Source organism: Choloepus didactylus, chromosome 3 (assembly GCF_015220235.1).
Source record: "Choloepus didactylus isolate mChoDid1 chromosome 3, mChoDid1.pri, whole genome shotgun sequence".
NCBI classification, from domain to species: domain Eukaryota; kingdom Metazoa; phylum Chordata; class Mammalia; order Pilosa; family Megalonychidae; genus Choloepus; species Choloepus didactylus.
The window spans coordinates 112,576,077-112,601,468 of record NC_051309.1 but is presented as its reverse complement, the minus strand read 5'-3'; the positions used below and the strand labels follow the sequence as shown (position 1 = coordinate 112,601,468).

The 25,392-nt window shown below is 37.8% G+C and overlaps 1 protein-coding gene across 4 annotated transcripts in view; it reads left to right on the top strand.

Moving 5' to 3' along the window:
* The first annotated feature begins 18,915 nt into the window (after positions 1-18,915).
* CENPE (centromere protein E) overlaps positions 18,916-25,392 on the top strand; it is an 89,948-nt gene continuing 83,471 nt past the window's right edge. For all 4 annotated transcript variants that reach the window (XM_037830374.1, XM_037830373.1, XM_037830372.1 and 1 more), the window contains exons 1-2: positions 18,916-19,072; positions 20,517-20,608. In XM_037830374.1, coding sequence (XP_037686302.1) covers positions 19,017-19,072; positions 20,517-20,608 — 148 coding nt within the window. In that variant the 5' untranslated portion in view covers positions 18,916-19,016. The remainder of the gene's footprint in view (positions 19,073-20,516; positions 20,609-25,392) is intronic.

The following is a 25,392-nucleotide window of genomic DNA, read 5'->3' as shown; positions in this document are numbered from 1 at the left end:
CAAAAATTAATTTAGGTGATGAATGCACAACTATATAATGGTACCATAAACAGTTGAATGTATGCTTTGTTTTGTGTGACTGCATGATATGTGAATATATCTCAATAAAAATGAATTTAAAAAAAAAGAAGAAATGCACAAATAAACATAGGTGCAGCAATAAAAAAAAAGAATTATGCTTTGGAAATTGAGCATTATATCTCTCAGACAAAAATGATTCCTGTTGAAGGTGATGGCGTAATATAAACATATGTTGCAATTAATTTTATATGAAATGAATAAAATAAGACAGGAAAGGTGAGTAATTTGAATTGATGTGTATTTCTAATTTCAGGAGTTCCTCTGACTTCTAAATTTTGCACCAGATTCAAGATCTAGAAAACAGTATCCAAAGCTTCTCTCTTCTCAGCTAGGCTATGCTTTTGAATTTAAAAGAAAAAAGGATTGCAGTGCCCTCTGCAGCTTCAGCAGAAATAATGCAAATTTGGGGAAAAAATGATAATTTAAACATCAACATCAAAACGTGTGCAATCAATATGCCTCAGAAAGTCATTTTACCTTCTTGAAGTGATTGAAAATATTTACATTAAGGCCACATTTTAAACAAACTGTACTACACCATTATAGCTGGTGTCTTTATATAAAAAGATATGCACTATAGATAAAGATACATACATACAATATAGATTATTTTGAAATGGCACATGAACTTGCCCATGGAGGAGGGCAAACTGGAGCTCTGGGGGTCAATTATGGGAAGATTTATTTCTCACTGTAAAACTTCTGATACTATTTGAATTTTTTATCATTTTGTGTATTAATTTTTCAGGAAAGAGAAAGTTAATTAAAATTTAATTACCTTTTAGAGAAATGATATGCACACAAAATGTTAAGCCTCTCTTTCCAGAAGCCCTATAACTTCAGACATGTCATTTAATCTCTGTGCTTTTCCTGGCCACTCAATTTAAACTAAAATACACACTCCTTAACTTTTTATTACTTTATTAAGTAGAGCCCTGTATCTTCACAGTTTAGCTGCAAAAAAAGAGAGAGAAATCTATACTAGCTCACCACTGCTTAACCAAAGCATATCTTGAATTAGTAGACTCTTTTTTATTTACTGTTTTCATCTATTAACTAAATCCTTTAAATTGAAAGAAACTGGTTAATATTCACATGGTTAAAATATTAATAAATATAAAATAGTATGCAATGAAAGGCAGCTCTTCTCAGTCCTTCTTCTCTAAAGGAAACTACATATATTCTGTTTATCTTTGCAGGAATTACGGCAATGAGAATTTATTGAATAAATGAATAAATGAACAAGTAATTTTATGAGGACTTACTATATATCAAGCATCTTTCTAGGTGCAAGGGGAAGTAGTGAACAAAAACTGACCTATTAGAGCTAACATTCTAGTGGGAAGAGAAGGCTAATGTATCTGTACATAAATTAATACAAACATAATATGCCTGGAATTTATAAATAATATGGGGGGGGACAGAACAAAGAAGTAGAAGTGACAGGCCTAGAAGCACTATTTTATAAAGAGCCAGCCCTGAGAAGATGGTATTTGAGCAACTACTCAAATTAAATTGGAGGGAAACATAAGGATATCTGCATTAAGAGTCTACACATCAGAAAGAATAGCTAGTGCTTAGGCCTTGAGAGACTGGCATTCAAAAAACTACCAACAGGCAATGTGGCTGGAGTGGAAAGAGCACAGGGGAGAGTCATAGTTGATGAGCCCAGAGGGAAAACAGGAGCAAGATCAGGTAAGGCTTAAGTGACAAGTGAAAAACTTTGGACTTTATTCTGAGAGAAATGGCAAGTGTCAGGGGTTTTGAGGGACAAGCAGCATGATTTAATATACAATTTAAAAGGATCACTCAAGTGAGTAGGGAGCTCCAGGACTCACCCCTCCCCGAAAACAGCTAGTGGTAAGGCAGGAACTATCTGAAACAACTGTTCTGGGGTTCCAGAAGCCAAGGGAAGGGAGGGAGGAAGGAGCTGAGAAGCTGCAGTAATGAACGGTAAGTAGCTTGCGGTGCAGCATCTGCAAGTGCCCACCTGCTACTCTCGAGGCAAGTTACCATGTGGCCTGCAGACTGAAAAGTATGTGGAAGTCTTCTTCCCCAAGAACAGAGTGGGCCATGGTGAAGCACTGATCACAGATTTTGATCAGTGAATTTAGATCACCAAGTCCTGGCTCTGAGCTGCTATTTAGTCCACCCCAGACCATTACACCAATTGTCATTGTTTAAATCCCACCTCCTTTAGGAGCAGAGGTGGTGGAAGTTTAAAAACTCAGGGCCTACTTAGGGCTACAGGGAATAGTTTGCTGAAGGCGCCTTCTGCTGGACAGGCCAGGAATGCACACCTTTAGGAAGTCATCAAAAAGGTTTTTTGGCATCTTTCCTGATTCTTTCTCCAGGGCTCTGGGGTCCCTGGCTCTGAATTGGCTAGGAAATACTGACTTGGGAAAGTCCTCTCTGGTACAACAGTCTTCCCAGAATATGCCATCCAGGAAAAGCATCTAGAAGCAACAAAAAGACTATTAAAAAAACTATAGTGGAAAAAGAAAAAGAAACAGAACAGATTCCCAGAGAATGAACAGAGGAAAGTAAGCTTTCTCCTGGGAGTGAGACAATTGCATAAATAGTAGAATGTTAAAAATTGTACCACATATCCAAACCAAGAACCAGATGAGAAAGAGCTGAAAGAATCTGATTAATTACACAAGGCAATTCTAAAGGTATAGAACACATTGAACCAAGTATCAAAGAAGAGCCTTAACTCAAAGCCAATCAACAATAAAACCACAGGCAAGAGGAAGAAATGGATATTCAGAGTTAACTCATTAAGATAATCAGATGCCTAGACAGCAGCAAAAAATTACAAGCCATACTAAGAAACAAGAAGATTGGCCCAGTCAAGGAACAAATTAAAACTTCTGAGGAAATATAGAATTTGGAAAAACTAGTCAAAGATGCTGAAACAAATCTAAATCAATTCAAGGAGATAAAAGTAAACATGGCTAAAGAGATAAAAAGATATTAAGAAAACACTGGATAAGCATAAAGAATTTGAAAGTATTTAAAAACACGAAAGAATTTATGGGTATGAAAGACACAACAGAATAGATTGACAATACACTAGAAGCATATAAGCAGATTTGAACAGGAGAAGAAAGAATCAGTGAACTAGAAGACAGAATAATCTAAATCTTACAGACGGAAGAACAGATAGATGAAAGAATGGAAAATATTGAGCAGGGTGTCAGGGATTATAACAATACCACAAAGCATGCAAACATATGTGTCATGGGTGTCCCAGAAGGACAAGAGAAATAAAAAGAGGCAGAAAGAATATTTGAAGAAATAATGGCAGAAATTTCACAACCCTTACAAAAGACATAAATGTACATGGCCAAGAAGTGCAATGTATTCCAAACAGAAAAGTCCTAACAGATCTACTCCAAGACACATACTAATCAAAATATCAAATGCCATGAGACAAGAAGCAGTGGTATGATATACTTAAGGTTGTGAAAGAGAAAATCTGTCAGTCAATAATTATTTATCCAGCAAAACTGTCCTTCAAAAATGAGGGAGAATGTAACATATTCACACACACACAGAGACACAACAGAAACTGAGAGTTCATCAACAAGAGACCTGCCCAACAAGAAATACTAAAGGGAGTTCTACAGACTGAAAGGACAAGACAGGAGAGAGAGGCTTGGAGGAGAGTGTAGAAATGAAGATTGTCAGTAAGGGTAAATAAAAGGGTAAAAGAGTCAAAAATAAGATACGACATAGAAAAACAAAGGATAAAATCATTGAAGTAAGTATTGCCTTTACATTAACATTGTTCAAATGGTTAAACTTTCTAATCAAAAGACAGGTTGGCAGAATGGATAAAGTATTATCTAACTATGAGGTACAGAGATACAAATAGGTTGAAAGTGAAAGGTTAGAAAAAGATATTCCATGCAAACAGTAACCAAAAAAGAGCTAAAGTAGCTGTATTCATATTGGACAAAATAGACTTTAAATGCAAAACTGTTAAAAGAGCCAAAGAAGGACACCATATATTAATAAAAGGGTCAATCCACCAAGAAGAAATAACAATCATAAATATTTATGCACCTAACCAGCGTGCCCCAAAATACATGATGCAAACACTGGCAAGACTGAAGGGAAAAATAGACATCTTTAACATAATAGTTGGAGATATCAATATACCACTCTCATCAATAGACAGAACATCTAAACAGAGGATCAATAATGAAACAGAGAACTTGAATAATATGTTAAATGAACTGACCTAACAGAAATATACAGAACATTGCTTCCTGAAAGGACAAGATATACATTTTTCTCAAGAGCTCATGGATGATTCTCCAGGAAAGACCCTAAGTTGGGTCACAAAACAAGTCTCAATAAATTTCAAAAGACTGAAATTATGCAAAGCACTTTCTCTGACCACAATGGAATGAAGATGGAAATCAATAGCAGGTGGAGAACTGGAAAACTCATAAATATATGGAGGTTAAACAACAATCAGTGGGTCAAAGAGGAAATTGCAAGAGAAATCAGTGAATATCTTGAGACAAATGAAAATGAGATCACAACATACCAAAACTTACAAAACACAGTGAAGGCAGTGCTGAGAGGGAAATTATGACCCTAGATGCCTACATTAAAAAGGAAGAAAGAGCTTAAAGACCTAAATGCATGCCTGAAGAAATCAGAAAAATAACTGCAAACTAATCCCAAACCAAGCAGAAAGAAAGAAATAACAAAGATTAGAGTAGGAAAATAAAACGAAATTGACAATAAAAAATAATAGAGAGAATTAGAAAAACCAAAAGTTGGTTCTTTAGAAGACGAATGAAATTGCGAAACCCTTAGCTAGACTGACAAAGAGAAAAAAAGAAAAGATGCAAATAAATAAAATCAGAAAAGAGAGGGGGAAATTATGACTGACTGACAGAAATAAAAAGGATTATAAGAGGATACCATGAACAACCGTATACCAACAAATTAGACAACCTCGGTAAAATGGGCAAATTCCCAGAAATGTGAAAAACCTATACTGACTTTAGGAGAAACAGAAGCCCTCAATAAACCAACTACAAGTAAAGACATTGAATCAGTCATCAATAACCTCCCAACACAGAAAGTGCAGGACCTGATTACTGCACAGTGGATTCTACCAATCATTCCAAGAATTAATACTAATCCTGCTCAAACTCTTCCAAAAAATTGAAGAGGAGGGAACACTGCCTAACTCATTCTATGAAGCCAAAATCACCCTAATCCCAAAGCCAGATAAAGATACTACAAGAAAGGTCATTTACACACCATTTTATCTAATGAATATAGATGCAAAAATCCTCAACAAAATACTAGCAAATCAAATCCAACAGCACATTAAAAAAAATTATACACCATGATCAAGTAGGTTTTATCCCAGGTATACAACCCAAGAAAATCAATTAATGTAATACACCACATTAACAAATCAGAGGGGAAAAACCACATGATCATCTTGAGTGACACACAAAAGGCATTTGACAAAGCCCAGCATCTTTCTTGATGATAGAATAAGAAGGAAACTTACCCAACAAGATAAAAGGGATATATAAAAAACCCACAGCTAACATCATACTCAATGGTGAACAACTGAAAGCTTTCCCTCTAAGATCTGGAACAAGATAAGGATGCCCAGGGTTACCACTGTTGTTTAACATTGTGCTAGATGTTCAAGTTAGAGCAGTTAGGCAAGAAAAAAGAAATAAAATGCATCTAAATTGAGAAGAAAGAGGTAAAGTTTTCACTATTTGCAGATGGCATGATCTTATATAGAGAAAGTCCAGAAAAATCTACCACAAAGCTACTAGAGGTAATAAACAAGGTGGTAGGATATAAGATCAACATGCAAAAATGAGTAGTGTTTCTATACAGTAGCAATGAGCCATCTGAAGAGGAAAATCATGAAAAAAAATTCATTTACAATAGTAACTAAAAGAATCAAATATCTAGAAATAAATTTAACCAAGGATATAAAGGACTTATACATAGAAAACTACAAAACATTACTAAAAGAAAGCAAAGAAGACCTAAACAAATGAAAGGACATTCCATGTTCATGGATCAAACGACTAAACATCTTAAGATGTCAATTCTGCCCAAATTGATTTACAGATTCAATGCCTACTGTGAAGAAATGGAAAAGCAAATTATCAAATTTATTTGGAGGGACAAAGAGCCCAAATAGCCAAAAGCATCTTGATGAAGAAAAACAAAGTTGGAGTATTCACACTTCCTGACTTAAAGCGTATTGCAAAGCTACCTTGGTAAAAATAGTATGGTATGGACATAATGATAGGTATATTGACCAATGGAATCAAATTGAGAGTTCAGGAACAGACCCTCACACCTATGGTCAATTGATATTTGACAAGGCTTCCAAGTCCACTCAACTAAGACAGAATAGTCAAACAGTGCTGGGAGAACTGGATATCCATCAGAAAGAATGAAAGAAGACCCCTATCTCATAATTTATATAAAAATTGACTCAAAGTGGATCAAAGCGATATTTTTGAAGATGGTGACATAGAGAAGAGTGGAATTTAGTTAGTCCTCTAGATCAACTAGTAAATAGCCAGGAACAATTAGTAAATAGTCTGAAACAACTGCTAGGGGACAACCATGACTGTCCACACATTGAACACTAGCCTGGAATGGGTGGAATGGCTGAGATTGCAGCATAAAAGTTGTAAGTAAAAACTGTGGAACTGTGCTAGGAGCCCCCTCCTCTCATGGCAGGCTGAGCTGCAAAACCTCACTTTGGGAGAAAGCAACAGTTCCTGTTGGGAGCAAGTGAATATAGCTCAACCTAGCTCCAGCTGGGGTTTTAACTAACAAATGTGGACTGCTCAATATGAGCTACAAACACAGACAAACCCCTAACAAGCAGCAAAACTCCCCAAGGTTGCTCCCAGTGGAGAGAAGGTGGGGCCAATGGGGAAAAAATACAGAGGCTTTTGGAGATGATTGTGCTTAGAATATTTGGAAAAGCCTGTGGCCCAAGAAAAGGAACACAAAAGACCAGACACTATCTGGCCAACAGGCAAAACTGGGGGGCTGGAGACTGGCATTGAAAAGAGGTTTTCTTTCCCCTTTTTTGCCTCTCTCAATCTGAGTGGCTCAATGGAGAAAGCCTCAGGCATTTTCAGCTCTCAGCACTCTGACCCAGGCAGGGGTGGAGTTGAGTCAGAGACAAAGGAATAATTAAAGTGCAGAAGATAAATCCTAGGGAGTGTATCTTCCCTAAGAGGTGGGAAAAGGCTTGTTTTTGTTTTTGTTTTTTTTCTCTCTCTGACTACTTATCTTTTTACACTTCAATAGCCCCCTGGCAAGGGCAGAATTAAAACTGTTGGAGAGTAACTATCCAGACAATAGCTTAAAGCAGTAGGCAAGGCTTGGGAGCTGGGGAAGGACCTTAAAAATGGATTTCTTTTTCTTCTTTTCCTTTTTCTTTCTCTTTTTTCTCAACAACTATTCCAAACAGCTCTTTACAGAAAGCTGGGCTCCAGGAAGAAGGCTCACATAGAAGCAGGCTCCCATTCCTTGGCTCCAAAAAGGCTTGATTTTTTTCCTACATTTTGTCCCTTTCCTATTTTCCCTCTCTGACTCCTTATATTTTTACATTTCAATAGCCCCTATCAAGGGCGGAATTAAAGTTGTTGGAGAATAACTATCCAACAATAGCCTAAAGCCCGAGGCAAGACTTGAGGGCTGTGGAAGGGCCTTAAAAAGGGATTTCCTTTTTTTTCTTTTTCTTTCTTTTTTTTAAATAATTATTCTAAATAGCTCTTTACAGAAAGCATGGTCCAGCTCAATTGGCAACTCTCCTTCAAAGAACTTAGACCCCAGGGGCTGGAAGTCAGTAACCAGCTTCAGTCAGCCACACCCCCAGAAGGGACAGAGTCAGCCAGAAAATTAAAGGTACTGCATCTCTTTACACTGGTGGTGGAGCTGTGGGCTATCAAGTGCCACCTTCTGAACAGAATAGGAAAAGCACAGAGTCTAAAGGGTCTCATTCTCAGAGAAACTCCATATTCTCCTCTCGAGACCTGGGCCTTTCTGGACTGGGAAAACCCAACTGGGGTTGACCATATCTGAGGAGACCCTTTCACAAAAAGGTTACATAGAGGCAGGGCAAGAAACAGAAAAACTAGAGGTAAAAAAATCTGACCAGCTAAACAGAACCTAAGTTAGAGATATAGAATAAGTTGAACTGAACACCAAAGGATAGAGAACAAAGCCAACCAAAAAGAAAACCCTAAGTAAAAGAGTAAACATGAGCTCCAGAATAAACTAATCAAGAAAATCAGATGCCTAGACAGCTTAAGATAACAAGGCATACTAGGAAACATGAAAATATTTACTGAACAAAGGAAAAAATTAATAGTTCAACTGAGACACAGAAGTTGAGACAACTAATCCTAAATCAATTCAAGGAACTGAGGGATGAACTAATTAAAGATGTTCAAACAAATCTCCTAAATAAATTCAAAAATCAATCCAATTAAGGGAGGGAAGATGTGGCAAAAGAGATGAAGGATATAAAGAAGAGACTGGATGATCATAAAGAAGAAGTCGTAAGCTTGAAAAAACAAATGGCAGAATTTATGGGAATGAAAAGCACAATAGAAGAGATGAAAAATACAAGAGAGGGATACAACAGTAGATTTGAACAGGCAGAAGAAAGGATCAGCAAACTGGAAGACAAGACATTTGAATTCATAAACACAAAAGAACAGATAGTAAAAAGAATGGAAAAATATGAGCAGGGTCTTAGGCAACTGAATAACACCATGTAGCACACAAATATACATGTTATGGGTGTCCCAGAAGGAGAAGAGAAGGGAAAAGGGGCAGAAAGAATAATAGAAGAAATATTCACTGAAAATTTCCCAACTCTTTTGAAAGACAGAAAATTAAGATTCAGGAAGTACAGTGTACCCCAAACAGAATAGATCCCAATAGACCCACTCTAAGACACTTACTGATCAGATAGTCCAATATCAAAGACAAAGAGAGAATTCTGAAAGCAGCAAGAAAAAAGCAATCCATCACATACAAGGGAAGTTCGATAAGACTATGTACAGATTTATCCACAGAAACCATAGGGTGAGAAGACAGTGGTATGATGCATTTAAGATAATGAAAGAGAAAAACTTTCAACCAAGAATTCTATATCCAGCAAAAATGTCCTTCAAAAATGAGGGAGAGATTAAAATACTTTCAGATAAACAGACACTGAGAGAATTTGTGAATAAGGGACCAGTGCTACAAGAAATACTAAAGGGAGTGCTACAGGCTGATAGGAAAAGACAGGAGAGAGAGGTTTGGAGAATAGTATAGAAATGAAGGTTATCAGGAAGGGTAAAAGGAGAGAGAGAGAAAAAATGAGACATGATATATAAAACCCAAAAGACAAAATGGTAGAAGAAAGTACTGCCTTTACAGTAATAACACTAAATGTTAATGGATTAAACTCCCCAATAAAAAGACACAGACCAGCAGAATGGATTAAAAAACAGAATCCATCTATATGTTGTCTACAAGAAACTCACTTTAGAGACAAAGACAAACATAGGCTGAAAGTGAAAGGATGGAAAAAGATATTTCACACAAACAACAAGAGAAAAAGCAGGAGTAGCTATATTAATATCAGACAATTTAGATGTCAAAAATAAAATTAAAAGAGACAAAGAAGGAAACTGTATGTTAATAAAAGGGTCAATTCATCAAGAAAACAACAATCATAAATATTTATGCATCAAGCCAGAGTGCCCCAAAATTCATGAGGCAAACTGAAAGAAGAAGTAGATACCTCTACAATAATAGTTGAAGACTTCAATACACCATTCTTGTCAATGGATAGAACATCTAAACAGAGGATCAATAAGGGAATGGAGATGTTGAATGGTATGATAAATGAACTAGACTTGGCAGACATCTATAGAACACTACACCCCACAATAGCAGCATGATGGTAGCACAATGTTGTAAGTACACTGAACAAAGATGTCTGTGAGTGAACCTTAGAGGGGTGGGCTAGGGGCATGTATGACACGATGTAAAGATAGATGATAGGGACTGGGACTGTATGACTTGGCAAAAGCTGGAGTGGTCGATGACTGTGATTGAATGTACAAATGTGAGAATGTTTTCACATGTGGAAGAACAAATGAAGGTCAACCATGCATAGTGTTGAAAAAGGGATGGTATTGGGGAAAAAATAAAATCAAAGCAAACTGGAGTCTGTGATCAACAATAACATTGTAATATGCTTCCATTAAATGTAGCAAAGGCAATATACCAAAACTATATGTGCATGAGAGGGGGATATAAGGAGGGAGGGATGGGATTCTTGGTAGTGGTGTTGTCTGACCTTACTATTATTGTATAGTATGATATTTTATTTTTCCTTTTATTGCCTTTTTTTATTTGTTTTTAAAAAAACACTTATTTTGTAGTAATCAATATGCTCAAGTGCTGACTGTGGTGATAAATTCACAACTATATGATGATAACATGAACGACTGATTGTACACTGTGGATAATTGTACAGTATGTGAATATATTTCTATGAAATTATAGGAAAAAATATAAATAGGGATAAAATGCTGTAGAAAACATGGAGAGAAGGATGTACCTATTTACTGTTGTAGCTTTTCTGGAGGACAGTGTGATGGTTCCACAAGAAGCTAAGTATGTGGGTACCATAGGGTCCTGCAACCTCATTATGGGGTATATGCTTGGAAGATCTGAGAGCAGGGACATGGGTGGACATTTGCACACTGGTCCAATGAAGGCAGTATTCAAGATGTGCAATGGGTGGAGGTGGCCTACAGGTACATCGGCTGAGGAGCAGAATGGTAAACTATGGAGTATGCATACAATGGAATATTGAGCAACTGTGAAAAGGAGTAAAGCTGTGAGACACACAACAAGGTGAATGGATCCTGTAGTCAGCATTTTAAGTGAAGTACACCAGAAACAAAGGCAGACACTGTAATACCTTACCAATATGGACTAACTACAATGTGTAAACTCAGAATTGAATCTTGGAGCTCAGCTTATCAGGGGAATGCTCACTGTAATGGTCCCTAGACTGTAAGCTCTGACAACAGTCACATCTATTCCTGAATTGTAATGGCTATCTCCAAATTCTGAGATGCTGATCCATTTGTGTATGACCTGATTGGTTTCTGGATCTTTGGGTATCTGTATGACACCTGAGGCTCAGAGCTAGAGCTCAACAGACATGAACATCAGTATTCATGCATACAGCAACTGCATAAAAAGCTGAAACAGTCCAGACTTCAATTAGAGATATGAATGAAGCAAATCTGGTTAGGATGAGCGCAAATCAAGCCAAAGAGTAAAGGAACATATGACTGTGTTTTAAAACTTCAACTTCCACATGAGACCAAGGGAAGAGATGGTTATCTGGAGCAGGATCTATATTTTCTGTAGTACACTAAACAATTTAACTTGTACAGTCAGCTTGTTCAAACACCAAGATTACATGGAAACTTGAACAGGAAGTGAGAGCTGGTAGGTTTGCACAGGTTAGTGTGAAATAGTGACATATCCCAGAGAAATACAGGCAGAGAATAAAAATATATATGCAGCCCCCCTGAGGAGTTGGGGGAAAATGTGGAAATGTTGGACTTCCTCACTTGGGTTGTTGCTGATGTTCTCATAAATATTGAGGACTGAGAGTTTGGTATGTCAAGCCCTCTATCTTGGGTCTAGCCCTTGTGAGGCTTGTTGCTGCAAAGGAGAGGCTAAACTTGCTTATAGCTGTGCCTAAAAGTCTCCCCTTGAGTGTCTCTTTGTTGCTCAGATGTGGCCCTCTCTCTCTAGCTAAGCCAGCTCAGCAGGTGAACCCATTGTCCTCCCCCCTACATGGGACCTGGTTCCCAGGGGTGTAAATCTCCCTGGCAACACAGGATAAGACTCCTGGGGATGAACTTGGACCTGGCATCATTGGATTGAGAACATCTTCTTGACCAAAAGGGGAAGTGGAATGAAACAAAATAAAGTTTCAATGGCCAAGAGATTTCAAATGGAATCAAGAGGTCACTCTGGCGGCATTCTTATGCACTATATATATATCCTTTTCTAGGTTTTAGTGAATTGGAATAGCTAGAAGTAAATAACTGAAACTATCAAACTCCAACCCAGTGGCCTTGCCTCTTGAAGATGATTGTATAACTATGTAGCTTACAAGGAGTGACAGTGTGATGGTGAAAACCTTTTGGATCAAACTCCCTTTACCCAGTATATGGATAGGTGAGTAGAAAAATGGGGACAGGGAGTAAATGAAGATTAGGGTGGGATGGGGGAGGGAATTATTTGGGTGTTCTTTTTTACTTTTGTTTTTTATTCTTATTTTTATTCTTTATGGTGTAAAGAAAATGTTCAAAAATGGATTGGGGTGATGAAGGCACAACCATATGATGGTACTGTGAACAGTTGATTGTATACCACAGATGACTGTATGGTATGTGAATATATCTCAATAAAGTTTAAAACTTTACTTTTAAAATGAAGTTTAAAACTTTATTTTTTAAATGAAGTTTTAAAAAAAAATGGACCAAAGACCTACATGTAAAAAGCAGGACCATAAAGCTCCTGGAAGAAAATGTGGGGAAGCATCTTCAAGGTCTTTTTGTAGGCAATGTTTTCTTAAACTTTACACCCAAAGCACAAGCAACACAAACTTTTGCACTTCAAAGGACTTTGTCAAGAAAGTGCAATGACAACCCACTCAATGAAAGAATATATTTGAAAAACACATATCTGATAAGGGTTTAATATCCAGAATATATAAAGAAATCCTACAACTCAACAATATAAAGACAAACAACACAATTTAAAAAAAGTCCAAAGACTTGAATAGACATTTATCCAAAGAAGATATACAAATGGCTAAAAAAGCACATGAAAAGATGTTCAACATCCCTCAGTATTAGGGAAATACAAATCAAAACCAAAATGAGATATCATTTCACAGGTGCTAGAATGACCACTATTAAAAAAAAGAAGAAGAAGAACAGAAAATTACAAGTGTTGGAGAAGATGTGGAGAAATAGGAACACTCATTCACTGCTGGTAAGAATGTTAAATGGTACAGCCACTTTGAAAGATAATTTGGCGGTTCCTCAGGAAGTTATATATAGAACTGCCATATGACCCAGAAATCCACTACTAGGTATATATCCAGAAGAACTGAAAGCAGGGTCTTAAGCAGATCTACGCAGACCAATGTTCATAATGGCATTATTCACAAGAGCAACTAGAGTTACATTTTTGAGGAACTGCAGCCTAGAGAGGAATGTCCTTGGAGAAAGCCATTTTGAAACCAGAACTTTGGAGCAGACGCCAGCCACATGCCTTGCCAGCTAACAGAGGTTTTCTGGACACCATTGGCCATCCTCCAGTGAAGGTACCCAATTGCCAATATTTACCTTGGACACTTTATGGCCTTAAGACTGTAACTGTGTAACCAAATAAGCCCCCTTTTATAAAAGCCAATCCATCTCTGGTGTTTTGCATTTGGCAGCATTAGCAAACTAGAACAATTGTAAAAAACATACCTAATGTAAACTATGGACTATAGGTAACAGTAATATTTGAATATTATTTCATATATTGTAACAAAGGAACCACACTATTGTAAAGTGTCAACAATAGAGGGGTATATGGAAACATTGTATTTTTAGATGACTTATCTGTAAACTTACAACTTCTCTAATTAGAAAAAAACATATCTTCACTGATATGAAACTAATTATAAAAAGCCAATTCATAGAGTCAGAATCTAGAATGTCGATTACCAGGGTATAGGCTGGTGGTAGAGAATGGGTATCTGATGATTAATTTGTACAGAATTTCAATTTCAGTTGACAGTAAACGTCTGGAAATGAAGAGTGGTGATGGCGGCACATTATTGTCAGTGTAATTAACAGCATTGAATTATGTTTGTAAATGTGGTTGAAAGAGAAAGTTTTGGGTCATGTATGTTACTAGAAGGAAACTTAGAAGATAAAACATGGGGCTGTATAACACAAAGAACCCTGTTGTAGATGATGGACTGTGGTTAACAGCACAAATAAAATAATACTCTTTAAAGAAGTATAACAAATGTACAACACTATTACAAGGTGTTAATAATAGGCTGGTATATGGGTGTGCTGGTTTGGATGTATTATGTCCCCCAAAATGCCATTATCTTTGATGCAGTCTTGTGTGGGCAGAAAACATATTGGTGTTGATTGGGTTGCAGACTTTTGATTGGATGTTTCCATGGAGATGTGATCACTCAAATTAGGGTGAGATCTTTCATTGGATAATTTCCATGGAGGTGTGGCCCTGCCCATTCAGCATGGGCCTTGATTAGTTTACTGGGGCACTATATAAGCTCAGACAGGAGCAAGCTTGCTACAGCCAAGAGGGACACTTTGAAGAATGCACAGAAGCTGAGAGAGTAGCTGCAGATGAGAGAGTTTGAAGATGGCCATTGAAAGCAGACTCTTGCTCCAGAGAAGCTAAGAGAGAACAAACACCCCAAGAGCAACTAAGAGTGACATTTTTGAGGAACTGCAGCCTAGAGAGGAATGTCCTTGGAGAAAGCCATTTTGAAACCAGAACTTTGGAGCAGACGCCAGCCACATGCCTTGCCAGCTAACAGAGGTTTTCTGGACACCATTGGCCATCCTCCAGTGAAGGTACCCAATTGCTGATATTTACCTTGGACACTTTATGGCCTTAAGACTGTAACTGTGTAACCAAATAAGCCCCCTTTTATAAAAGCCAATCCATCTCTGGTGTTTTGCATTTGGCAGTATTGGCAAACTAGAACAATTGTGAAAAACATAACTAATGTAAACTATGGACTATAGGTAACAGTAATATTTGAATATTATTTCATATATTGTAATAAAGGAACCACACTATTGCAAAGTGTCAATAATAGAGGGGTATATGGAAACATTGTATTTTTAGATGACTTATCTGTAAACTTACAACTTCTCTAATTAGAAAAAAAAACAATTTTTAAAAAACATTATGCTAAGTGAAAGAAACTAGATACAAAGTGCTATGTATTTTATGATTCCATTTATATAAAATATAAATAAATATATAGAGACAGAAAAAAAGAAAGGTCACTTAAGTAGCTGCATGGAGGGCAACTTGGACTGGAGGTGGGGGTGGACAAGGCTGGAAATATAGAAATAAATTAGAGATGGCAGTATTTGGGACCAGGAAGATAGCAGACATTGTGATAAGTGGTCAGATTCTGGAATATTCTGAAGGTGGCCCCAACAGAATCTTCAGGCAAATTGAGTAGAGTTTGAGAGAAAAGGAAAAGTGAAATATGACTCCAAAGTTTGTGGCCAGCATAACTGGAAGGGTGAACTTGCCATCAAGGCAGATGGGGAAAACTGCTGTCTGAGCAGGTTCTGAGGGAAAGATAACAAATTTAGTATTAGACATTTTAAGTTTGAGATATCTATTTCATATCCAAGATGTGAGAAACTTAAAGCATAAGATTGAAGATGAGAACGATTTGTTAGAGCCAAGGGAAATGATGATGCCGGACACTGAGTAAGCAGGAGGGACAGTACCTAGTGCACACATGGAGTGATTGGTTTCCAGAGTGCACAGTTATTCCTCTAGTTAACAACCTGGAAGACAGGATACATACAAACACAAGTGGGTGGGTAGACAGGTCGGCAGGAGCTGCTACAAAATCTCTTCTGGCTGCTACCATTTTCATAGTGAAATAGTGAAGAAAATCTTGTTTGAAGGAATTAATGAATCCCTTTTCTTGTGTAAAGCTCTCCATAGTCTTCCTGTCACCTTCAGACCAAAATCCAAACATCTTATCACAGCCCACAAAACCTGATATCCACTTAACTCCGTCCATTGCTCAAAATTCTCCAGCCACAGAGGCCTTTCTTCTGTGCCTCAGAAACCAGACAAACTCATACAAGCCTCAGGGTTACTTGTCCTTCTGTTTGCTAAGCTCTCTCTCCTATCCTCCCAAGTCTGGCTACTTCTTATCACATAGATCTCATTTCAAAGGTAACCTCCTAGGCCTTCCCTGAATATCCCATCTAAAATAGTCCTTCCTCCCATCTTAAGTTATTTTACTTACATGTTTACTCTGTTGTCTGCTTCCTCCCACAAGAATGTTTTTCATAAGAAAATAGCACCCTTATCCCCCTTATTACTCACTCTCTCTCCTGATTCAGCTTTATTTTTTTTCTTAGTACTCATCAGTACTTCATATTCATCGCTACCTGATACATATTATTTGTGCATTATCCATCTCCTGCTATAGGATAATAGCTCTGTGAGAGCAGGTACTTTGTTCTGTATACTGTTGTGCTTCCCAAGCCTAGAACGATATCTGAAACATTGTAGGTGCTCAATAAGTATTTCTTGATGTACAAATTTGGAAAATTAAATGAAATAGTACATGTAGAGCATACACCAGAGCACCTGGCACATAGTAAACCTTGATAATTATTAGTTCTATCATGATTACAACAAAGACAACCAGACAACAATTATGACCACTGTGAAAACCCAAGTCCTCCTCTGTGCTCTGGAATTTTGTCAACTGAGACACCTTCTTTCTTTAATTTATGTCCCCTCTTCCTTCTCAAAGCCACCTTCCTTTCAGCTGAATATGTGCAATATTTGCCCACCATAAAAAAAACTTAAGAAACAGTTCAAATATTCCTTCCTTAACTCTGTACTATATCATTATATACAGCCAAGATTAGCTACAAAAGTTACCAAGGCTGTTAACCAAAAAAAAAGAAAGTACTTATTTTTACTTACTGTTTCTATCAATTGACTAAAGTTGACATAAACTACTTAATAATCACATGGTTGAAATAACAATTATGAAATAGCATACAAAGGATGGTAGAACTATTTTCTGACTCAGTCCTCCCTCTCCAAAGAAAACTAGGTGTATTCTGTGTCTTTTTTAAAAACTAAGGATGCATGTCCAGGCATATAAATATCCTTTTAAAATATCAAACAGGAACATACTGTACACACAACTCCACAACTTGGGTTTCTTTCAGTTATCAAAACTTCTTAGGCAGCTTTCTAAAGTACACATGAAGAGCATTATTCTTTTTTAGGGGCTAACATAGTATTCCATTGTAAGAATATGTCATCCATTTAACTAATCCCATATTTATGGACATTTAGTGTGTTTCCAGTTGTTTACTATTGTAAATGATGCTGCAACTAATGGCCTTGTTTGCAAGACTCCTTGCACACTCTTTCAACTACATCTGTAACTAAATTCTAAGAGGAATTGCTGGGATAAAAGGTACGTGCGTCTTCAGTTTTGACTGATATTGCCAAATTACCTTCCAAAATGGTTTTATCAAATCAGTAGGGTTTTCAACTCCCTTAACTAGTGAACAATTATTACTAACTGTAAGCCAATTCATAGCTTTGGTGAGGGAAAGGGAATACTTTTTGATCTCTTTAAAACAAATAAAGACTGAACCCACTCCTAAAGAAAATGTTAGTACTCTTCTATGATACATATACAATGGAAAACTAAGGACTATTCCTGGCAAAGAATTATATGGGATTACATTTCCTTTACCACTAAAGAAAGTTTCACCACCTTAGCAAATTAACTTTTCCAGTCATCGGTAATTTTTGTCTCCAAGTCAGCCTCTTAGGAACTCACAGTGAATGCGATAAAGTCAGGAAATACAGTTCTAAATAGTCAGGCTCACCTGATCCTGCATCAAACAGAGAAACAAGTCTCTGCTTCGGTGAGAAGGTGAGTTTATTGAAGATGCATCAACAAGGAACTGGAGAAGAAAGAGCTTTCCAAGACCAGTTCAGAGTGAGAAGAGTTGTTTGGGCTTTTGTAACCCCAAACAGCCAAAGAAACAGCCAGAATCCAGAAGAAAGCAGAAGGGAGAAAAAAAAAAAAAATTGGAGAAAGCTTTTGCTCCGGTTCTCCTGTTATCTTGAAGTCCTCCCCTCATTGAGGCTTGTTTTTCAAGAAAAAGGCACAACCTTCAGACTATCTGGTGATATCCCTTGCATTTTCCTGCAGGCAATACTGGGAAAATTCCTGGGAACAAAGAGTAAGTTTTTTGTTGTTGCTATTATAGCAACAAGAAGTTATTTTAACAAGCGCTTTTTATGCTTAGAATAACGCAAGGCTGCTTGTGTGAAGTGCTCTTAATAAAGTTTTTTTTTTTTTCTATTGGCTATTGAAGACTATACTAAGCATTTTCCAGCTGAAGAATTGTACTGAATATTTTCTACTTGTCCAGCTATCAAATGGAAACAGGAATTTTTTAAAAAAAAATTCCAAATACATTCCTTCCAAAGGACACAACAGGCTTCTTATGGTTTTGGGCTGGGTAGTGAGAGTTTTACTCACGTCGTTTGAGTTTTTAAAAACTGTTACTGTGGTTTTTTTTAAAAGGTCCTAACTGTCTTTTGTTAATTAAAGTAATTATTTCTCTGCCTCTTTTCTTCTAGAGATCGACTGCAAGGTCTTTAAGGGTAGGGTGGAGGACGACTTTTGTATATGCCGCCAGCACTTCGATATTTTTTGTTTTTAACAGAGAATAGCTACTTAGAATAGCTGCTCTTCACCTCCCAGAACCCCCTTTCTGATGCCCCCCGAACTCGCCCTCCTCCAGACCTTTTAAATCTACTCCCTCCGTTAGTTGTAGACCTGCCGCTTCTCTCGCGCCCCCGCCTCGCAGACGCCGGTGGAACGGCCCGTGACGTCAGGACGCCGGGGCTCAATCAGACACGGCGTCTGGGAAATTTTAAACTTAAAGGCGGGGCTGTCCGTGGGCCAGGAAGCGCTGGCGGTGGAGGATCTTTGTCAGTTCCCTGAGACCTTAAGCAGGATGGCGGAGGAAGGGGCGGTCGCTGTGTGCGTGCGGGTCCGGCCGCTAAACACCAGGTAGGTGCTCTACACGGTGGCTGGTTCCGACTGCGGCCCTCCGCACCCGCCGGGGCCGGAGGGTTGAGTCCCCTGGCGTTTCCCACAGCTGCTCCTTCCCGGCTCCACTGCTTGGTAATTCGGCCACGTACCTGTTTTGTGCTTCGGTTTTCTCATCTGTAAAGTGACCGGGAAGGATCAGAGGATCTAGAGGATTTTCTTCAATCTTCTAATTCAGGGTGTCTGATGTTAAAGACCCTAACCCCTCCTTTTGCACTGCCTTACTCGCATCTGCGCCTCCCCTCAACACTCAAATCCCTTGGGATGTCATATCAGCAAGATCCATCTTGGCATTTATCACAATAATTTTACACCTACCTGTGTCTCCCCTCTCCATCCTTACTGTAAACTCTCTGAGGACAAAGACTAGTCTTCTCTTGTCGTGTTATAGTCAATATGCATTAATTCATTTCATTAGTTTAACAAATATTTATCCATACTAGTTTTTTTAGTACAGTGTACTGTACTAAACAGGCTTTACCATCATTGCCCTGTGGAGCTTGCGTTCTAGTGAGGGAAAACAGAAAATAAAGTAAAAAATATAGAATGTTAGATGGTGTGAGTAATAAACGATATAGAGAAAAATAAAATAAAGAAGGCAAAGGAAATAAATGAATTCCGTTTGTTGCTCTAGTTTGTGGCTCGCATCCCAGAATGCCAACTCAGAGTTTTTCACAAATCCATATTAAGCACTACTGGAGGGGGTGCATGGTTAATAAATGAAAGTTTCAAAATGAAGAATTTCCTGCTTTTAAGAGCTCATTATCTAATACAGAAGACAGATACATAAAGAAATCATTACTCTATATTGTGACCAGTGTTAGAATAGTCAGATGGGGAGCTTTCACTAGTGGAGTCATTAGGCCATCAGGGAGCTAACAGTTTGGGGTGAGGGAAATGGGGTCAGGAAAGTTCTCACTGAATTAGAGAATATGTAGCGTAATGGAAAGGAAAGGCAAGGGGTGTTGAATCTGTCATTTTGGGAAGACATTCAGGTATGCTGATATGTGTATAGAGTGTAGGATGTATATGAGAATTTAGAGGAAGATGAGACTGAAAGAGAAATGGACACGAAACAGGTCTTGTGTGCCATGCTAAGGATTTCACAAGTTTCCAAAAGGTTTTTAAAGGTTTTAAGCAGAAAGGACATAATAAAAGTTACATTTTGAATCTTTCCTTTCATCTACCAGTGGTAGGGAAAGGGGGGAGCTGGAGTGAAGGGTTTCACAAGGAAACCATGAGAGGGCAGGAAGTTTCTGAGGCTCCATTTAAGTTAGTTGGATATATGTGGTATTCATCACCATTCTTTAACAGACTCTTCAGAAGATCAAATCTCTAATTATCTTTCATAACAACATGATTTCTGTGATCAATTATACTAAAATGCAGTGCTTTTATCTTGTAGAGAAGAAGCTCTTGGAGAAGATACCCAAGTTTACTGGAAAACTGACAATAATGCTATTTATCAAGTTGATGGGAGTAAATCCTTCAATTTTGGTAAGCTTTACTAGCAACAAAAAGATTAGCTTGTTATCCTTTTCTATCCTTTTCCTATTAAGAGCACAAAAAGCTTACCAATAATACTGGAATAATCATTAAAGGTCACACTAAGCCTTCTATAAACTGCTTCATTGGAAACTTAAGAAAATGTTCATCTGTCATATATGATAGGTAGGTTAATAGATTTATGTTTAAAACACAGTTATAGTCTTACTAAGTTGAAACTACCATTTTTTCCTCTTCTTCAGTAGCGTATTTGTGACCTGAAACTCCAATAGCTCAGAAAGTACTGCTTAATGTCAAGTCATCTTTAAGATCTTTCAGTTTAGTATATTCTTTCTGCAACTATTTTCAGTAAAACTCTTTAAAGAATAAATGGTGAAGACAGTCCTTCTATTTATGGATTACTCCTGAAAAAGTCATACCATTCATACTTGCATAATTTTCATTCATTCATCCATTTACTAAATATATAGCACCAAATATTTTTTGTCAGCTGGAATACAGCAGGCACCCACCCCTGTTTTTGTGGAGCTTAACAGTATGATGGGAAGAAAGCCATTAAACAAGTAATTATACTGTGATGAGATAAGCTTTGTGGGAGTTTATAACAGGGGATCTGACTTAAGTAGGTCTAGATGTCAGGAAAGGTACCACTTAATGCTGAGACCTGAAGGATGAGTGAGAGCTAAAGGCCAAAAGGACTTGGAGGCTTTAAAACTTAAATAAGCTGACTGATTTCTTTATTTAACACTTATATGGTCCTGACCATGTGCCAGGCAATGTTCTAAGCACTTCATGGTATTAATTCATATAATCTTTCTAACAAGACTATGCAGTAGGTACTATCACCTTCCATATTCTTTTGAGAAACTGAAACAGAGATCAATAGCCAGCAAATGGAAGAGTCAGACCCCAGATGTATGTTTTAGCACTGTGCTGCCACTTAGGGAGCACTGAACAGTGAGTTCTCTCAACAGTCTTAGGAAAAAAAATTAGGAGGTTGTCATTTTAGTGTTAAACTAGACAGACAACATATGAAGTTTTGGAGCAAAGAGGTACAGGACATAAAATTATTCCTGGTAAAGGATTGTTTGATGGTGTGATGGATTGAATTGGGTACCTCAGTTTGGACATGTTCTTGGTCTTGGTCCACATTTTGGTAAGTGTGGATCCATTGTAAATATGATCTCTTCAAGATGTTACTGCAGTTAAGGTATGGTCCAACTGAATCAGGTTAGACTTTAGTCCTAATTACTGTAGTCCTTTGTAAAGAATGTGAAAGTCAAACAGAGAGAGAAGTCAAGGAGAACAGCCAGAAGGTGGAAGTCAACAGAACTCAGAAGAGAAAAAAGTTACCACCATGTGCATTGCCATGAGACAGAAAGCCAACCAGAGGGTACCAACCCAGGAGGAAACAAACCTAGCCTCTGAAACCATGAGACAATAAATTCCTGTTGTTCAGCCAACCCATAGTATAGTATGTTTTAACAGCCAGGAAATTAGAACAGATGGTATCAATCTTTTTTTTTTTTTTTTTTTTCAAGTAAAATATATATGCCAGGAATTATGGAAAATAGATAACCAAGAATAAGGGGATGCTTATCAAATGTTAAGAATCAAGTCCTACAGGTTCTTGATGGCCACATACACCCCTGTAAAGGATTTTGATTCATCTACCTATCTAAGGTTGATGGCATTAAAGATTTCAGTCATTCAGCCAACTCCCCTGGCTTGAAATCATGACCTCTGAGTTGCCTTCAGATAGCAATTTGATTTCCCTTAGAGTCAGCCAAACTAGCCATGATGCAAGCATTCCATTTTGTGATCACTGAATTCTCATTGCGAATCAATTCATTTACATTTTTTGTGAGATTTTAATATGAAGCCAACACTGAACAAGTTGTCCATTCTCAGCATGCAGAGAACCAAATCCTAGACCAGTAAATTCATCAGTGCAAATACTACCCTAAACCAAGCCTTTGGCAATCAGGGAGTCAGCCACTGGTCGTTCCCTATAATTCACGTTTGCTCAGTGCTTTTCTTTCAAGTATCTATAGTCCTTGGTTCAGTTTGAACTAGGCCTTCTAGCTATTTATGTATAAGCACTAAAACTTCTCAAAGAATAGTAATATTTCTCATTTCTTCACTAACTATATGCTTACAATATTCTTTTTTTTTTAATCATCATTTTATTGAGATATATTCACATACCACGCAGACATACAAAACAAATCGTACTTTCGATTGTTTACAGTACCATTACATAGTTGTACATTCATCACCTAAATCAATCCCTGATACCTTCATTAGCACACACACAAAAATAACAAGAATAATAATTAGAGTGAAAAAGAGCAATTGAAGTAAAAAAGAACACTGGGTACCTTTGTCTGTTTGTTTCCTTCCCCTACTTTTCTACACATCAATCCATAAACTAGACAAAGTGGAGTTTGGTCCTTATGGCTTTCCCAATCCCATTGTCACCCCTCATAAGCTACATTTTTATACAACTGTCTTCGAGATTCATGGGTTCTGGGTTGTAGTTTGATAGTTCCAGGTATCCACCACCAGCTACCCCAATTCTTTAGAACCTAAAAAGGGTTGTCTAAAGTGTGCGTAAGAGTGCCCACCAGAGTGATCTCTCGGCTCGTTTTGGAATCTCTCTGCCACTGAAGCTTATTTCATTTCCTTTCACATCCCCCTTTTGGTCAAGAAGATGTTCTCCGTCCCACGATGCCGGGTCTACATTCCTCCCCGGGAGTCATATTCCACGTTGCCTGGGAGATTCACTCCCCTGGGTGTCTGATCCCACGTAGGGGGGAAGGCAGTGATTTCACCTTTCAAGTTGGCTTAGCCAGAGAGAGAGGGCCACATCTGAGCAACAAAGAGGCATTCAGGAGGAGACTCTTAGGCACAAATATAGGGAGGCCTAGCCTCTCCTTTGCAGCAACCATCTTCCCAAGGGTAAAACTTATGGTAGAGGGCTCAACCCATCAAAACACCAGTCCCCTATGTCTGTGGTGATGTTAGCAACCATGGAGGTGGGGTAGCCCAATACCCCTGCATTCTCCACAGGCTCCTCAAGGGGGCACTACATCTTTTTTTTTTTTCTTGTTTTTCTTTCTTTTTTTTTTTTTTTAACTTTCCCTTCTTTTTTAAATCAACTGTATGAAAAAAAAAGTTAAAAAGAAAACAAACATACAATAAAAGAACATTTCAAAGAGACCATAACAAGGGAGTAAGAAAAAGACAACTAACCTAAGATAACTGCTTAACTTCCAACATGTTCCTACTTTACCCCAAGAAAGTTACATAATATAGCAACATTTCAGTGAACTTGTTCCTACTACATCCATCAGAAATTAACAGACCATAGTCATTTCTGGGCATCCCCAGAACGTTAAATAGCTTATCTGTTCTTCTTGGATTATTGTTCCCCCTTCCTTAATTGCTCTCTACTGCTAGTTCCCCTACATTCTACATTATAAACCATTTGTTTTACATTTTTCAAAGTTCACATTAGTGGTAGCATATAATATTTCTCTTTTTGTGTCTGGCTTATTTCGCTCAGCATTATGTCTTCAAGGTTCATCCATGTTGTCATATGTTTCACCAGATCGTTCCTTCTTACTGCCGCGTAGTATTCCATCGTGTGTATATACCACATTTTATTTATCCACTCATCTGTTGAAGGACATTTGGGTTGTTTCCATCTCTTGGCAATTGTGAATAATGCTGCTATGAACATTGGCGTGCAGATATCTGTTCGTGTCACTGCTTTCCGATCTTCCGGGTATATACCGAGAAGTGCAATCGCTGGATCGAATGGTAGCTCTATATCTAGTTTTCTAAGGAACCGCCAGACTGACTTCCAGAGTGGCTGAACCATTATACAGTCCCACCAACAATGAATAAGAGTTCCAATTTCTCCACATCCCCTCCCGCATTTGTAGTTTCCTGTTTGTTTAATGGCAGCCATTCTAATAGGTGTTAGATGGTATCTCATTGTGGTCTTAATTTGCATCTCTCTAATAGCTAGTGAAGCTGAACATTTTTTCATGTGTTTCTTGGCCATTTGTATTTCCTCTTCAGAGAACTGTCTTTTCATATCTTTTGCCCATTTTATAATTGGGCTGTCTGTACCTTTGTCATTGAGTTGTAGGATTTCTTTGTATATGCAAGATATCAGTCTTTTGTCAGATACATGGTTTCCAAAAATTTTTTCCCATTGAGTTGGCTGCCTCTTTACCTTTTTGAGAAATTCCTTTGAGGTGCAGAAACTTCTAAGCTTGAGGAGTTCCCATTTATCTATTTTCTCTTTTGTTGCTTGTGCTTTGGGTGTAAAGTCTAGGAAGTGGCCTCCTAATACAAGGTCTTGAAGATGTTTTCCTACATTATCTTCTAGGAGTTTTATGGTACTTTCTTTTATATTGAGATCTTTGGTCCATTTTGAGTTAATTTTTGTGTAGGGGGTGAGGTAGGGGTCCTCTTTCATTCTTTTGGATATGGATATCCAACTCTCCCAGCCCCATTTGTTGAAAAGACCATTATGGCTCAGTTCGGTGACTTTGGGGGCCTTATCAAAGATCAGTCGGCCATAGATCTGAGGGTCTATCTCTGAATTCTCAATTCGATTCCATTGATCTATATGTCTATCTTTGTGCCAGTACCATGCTGTTTTGGCAACTGTGGCTTTATAATAAGCTTCAAAGTCAGGGAGTGTAAGTCCTCCCACTTCGTTTTTCTTTTTTAGAGTGTCTTTAGCAATTCGAGGCATC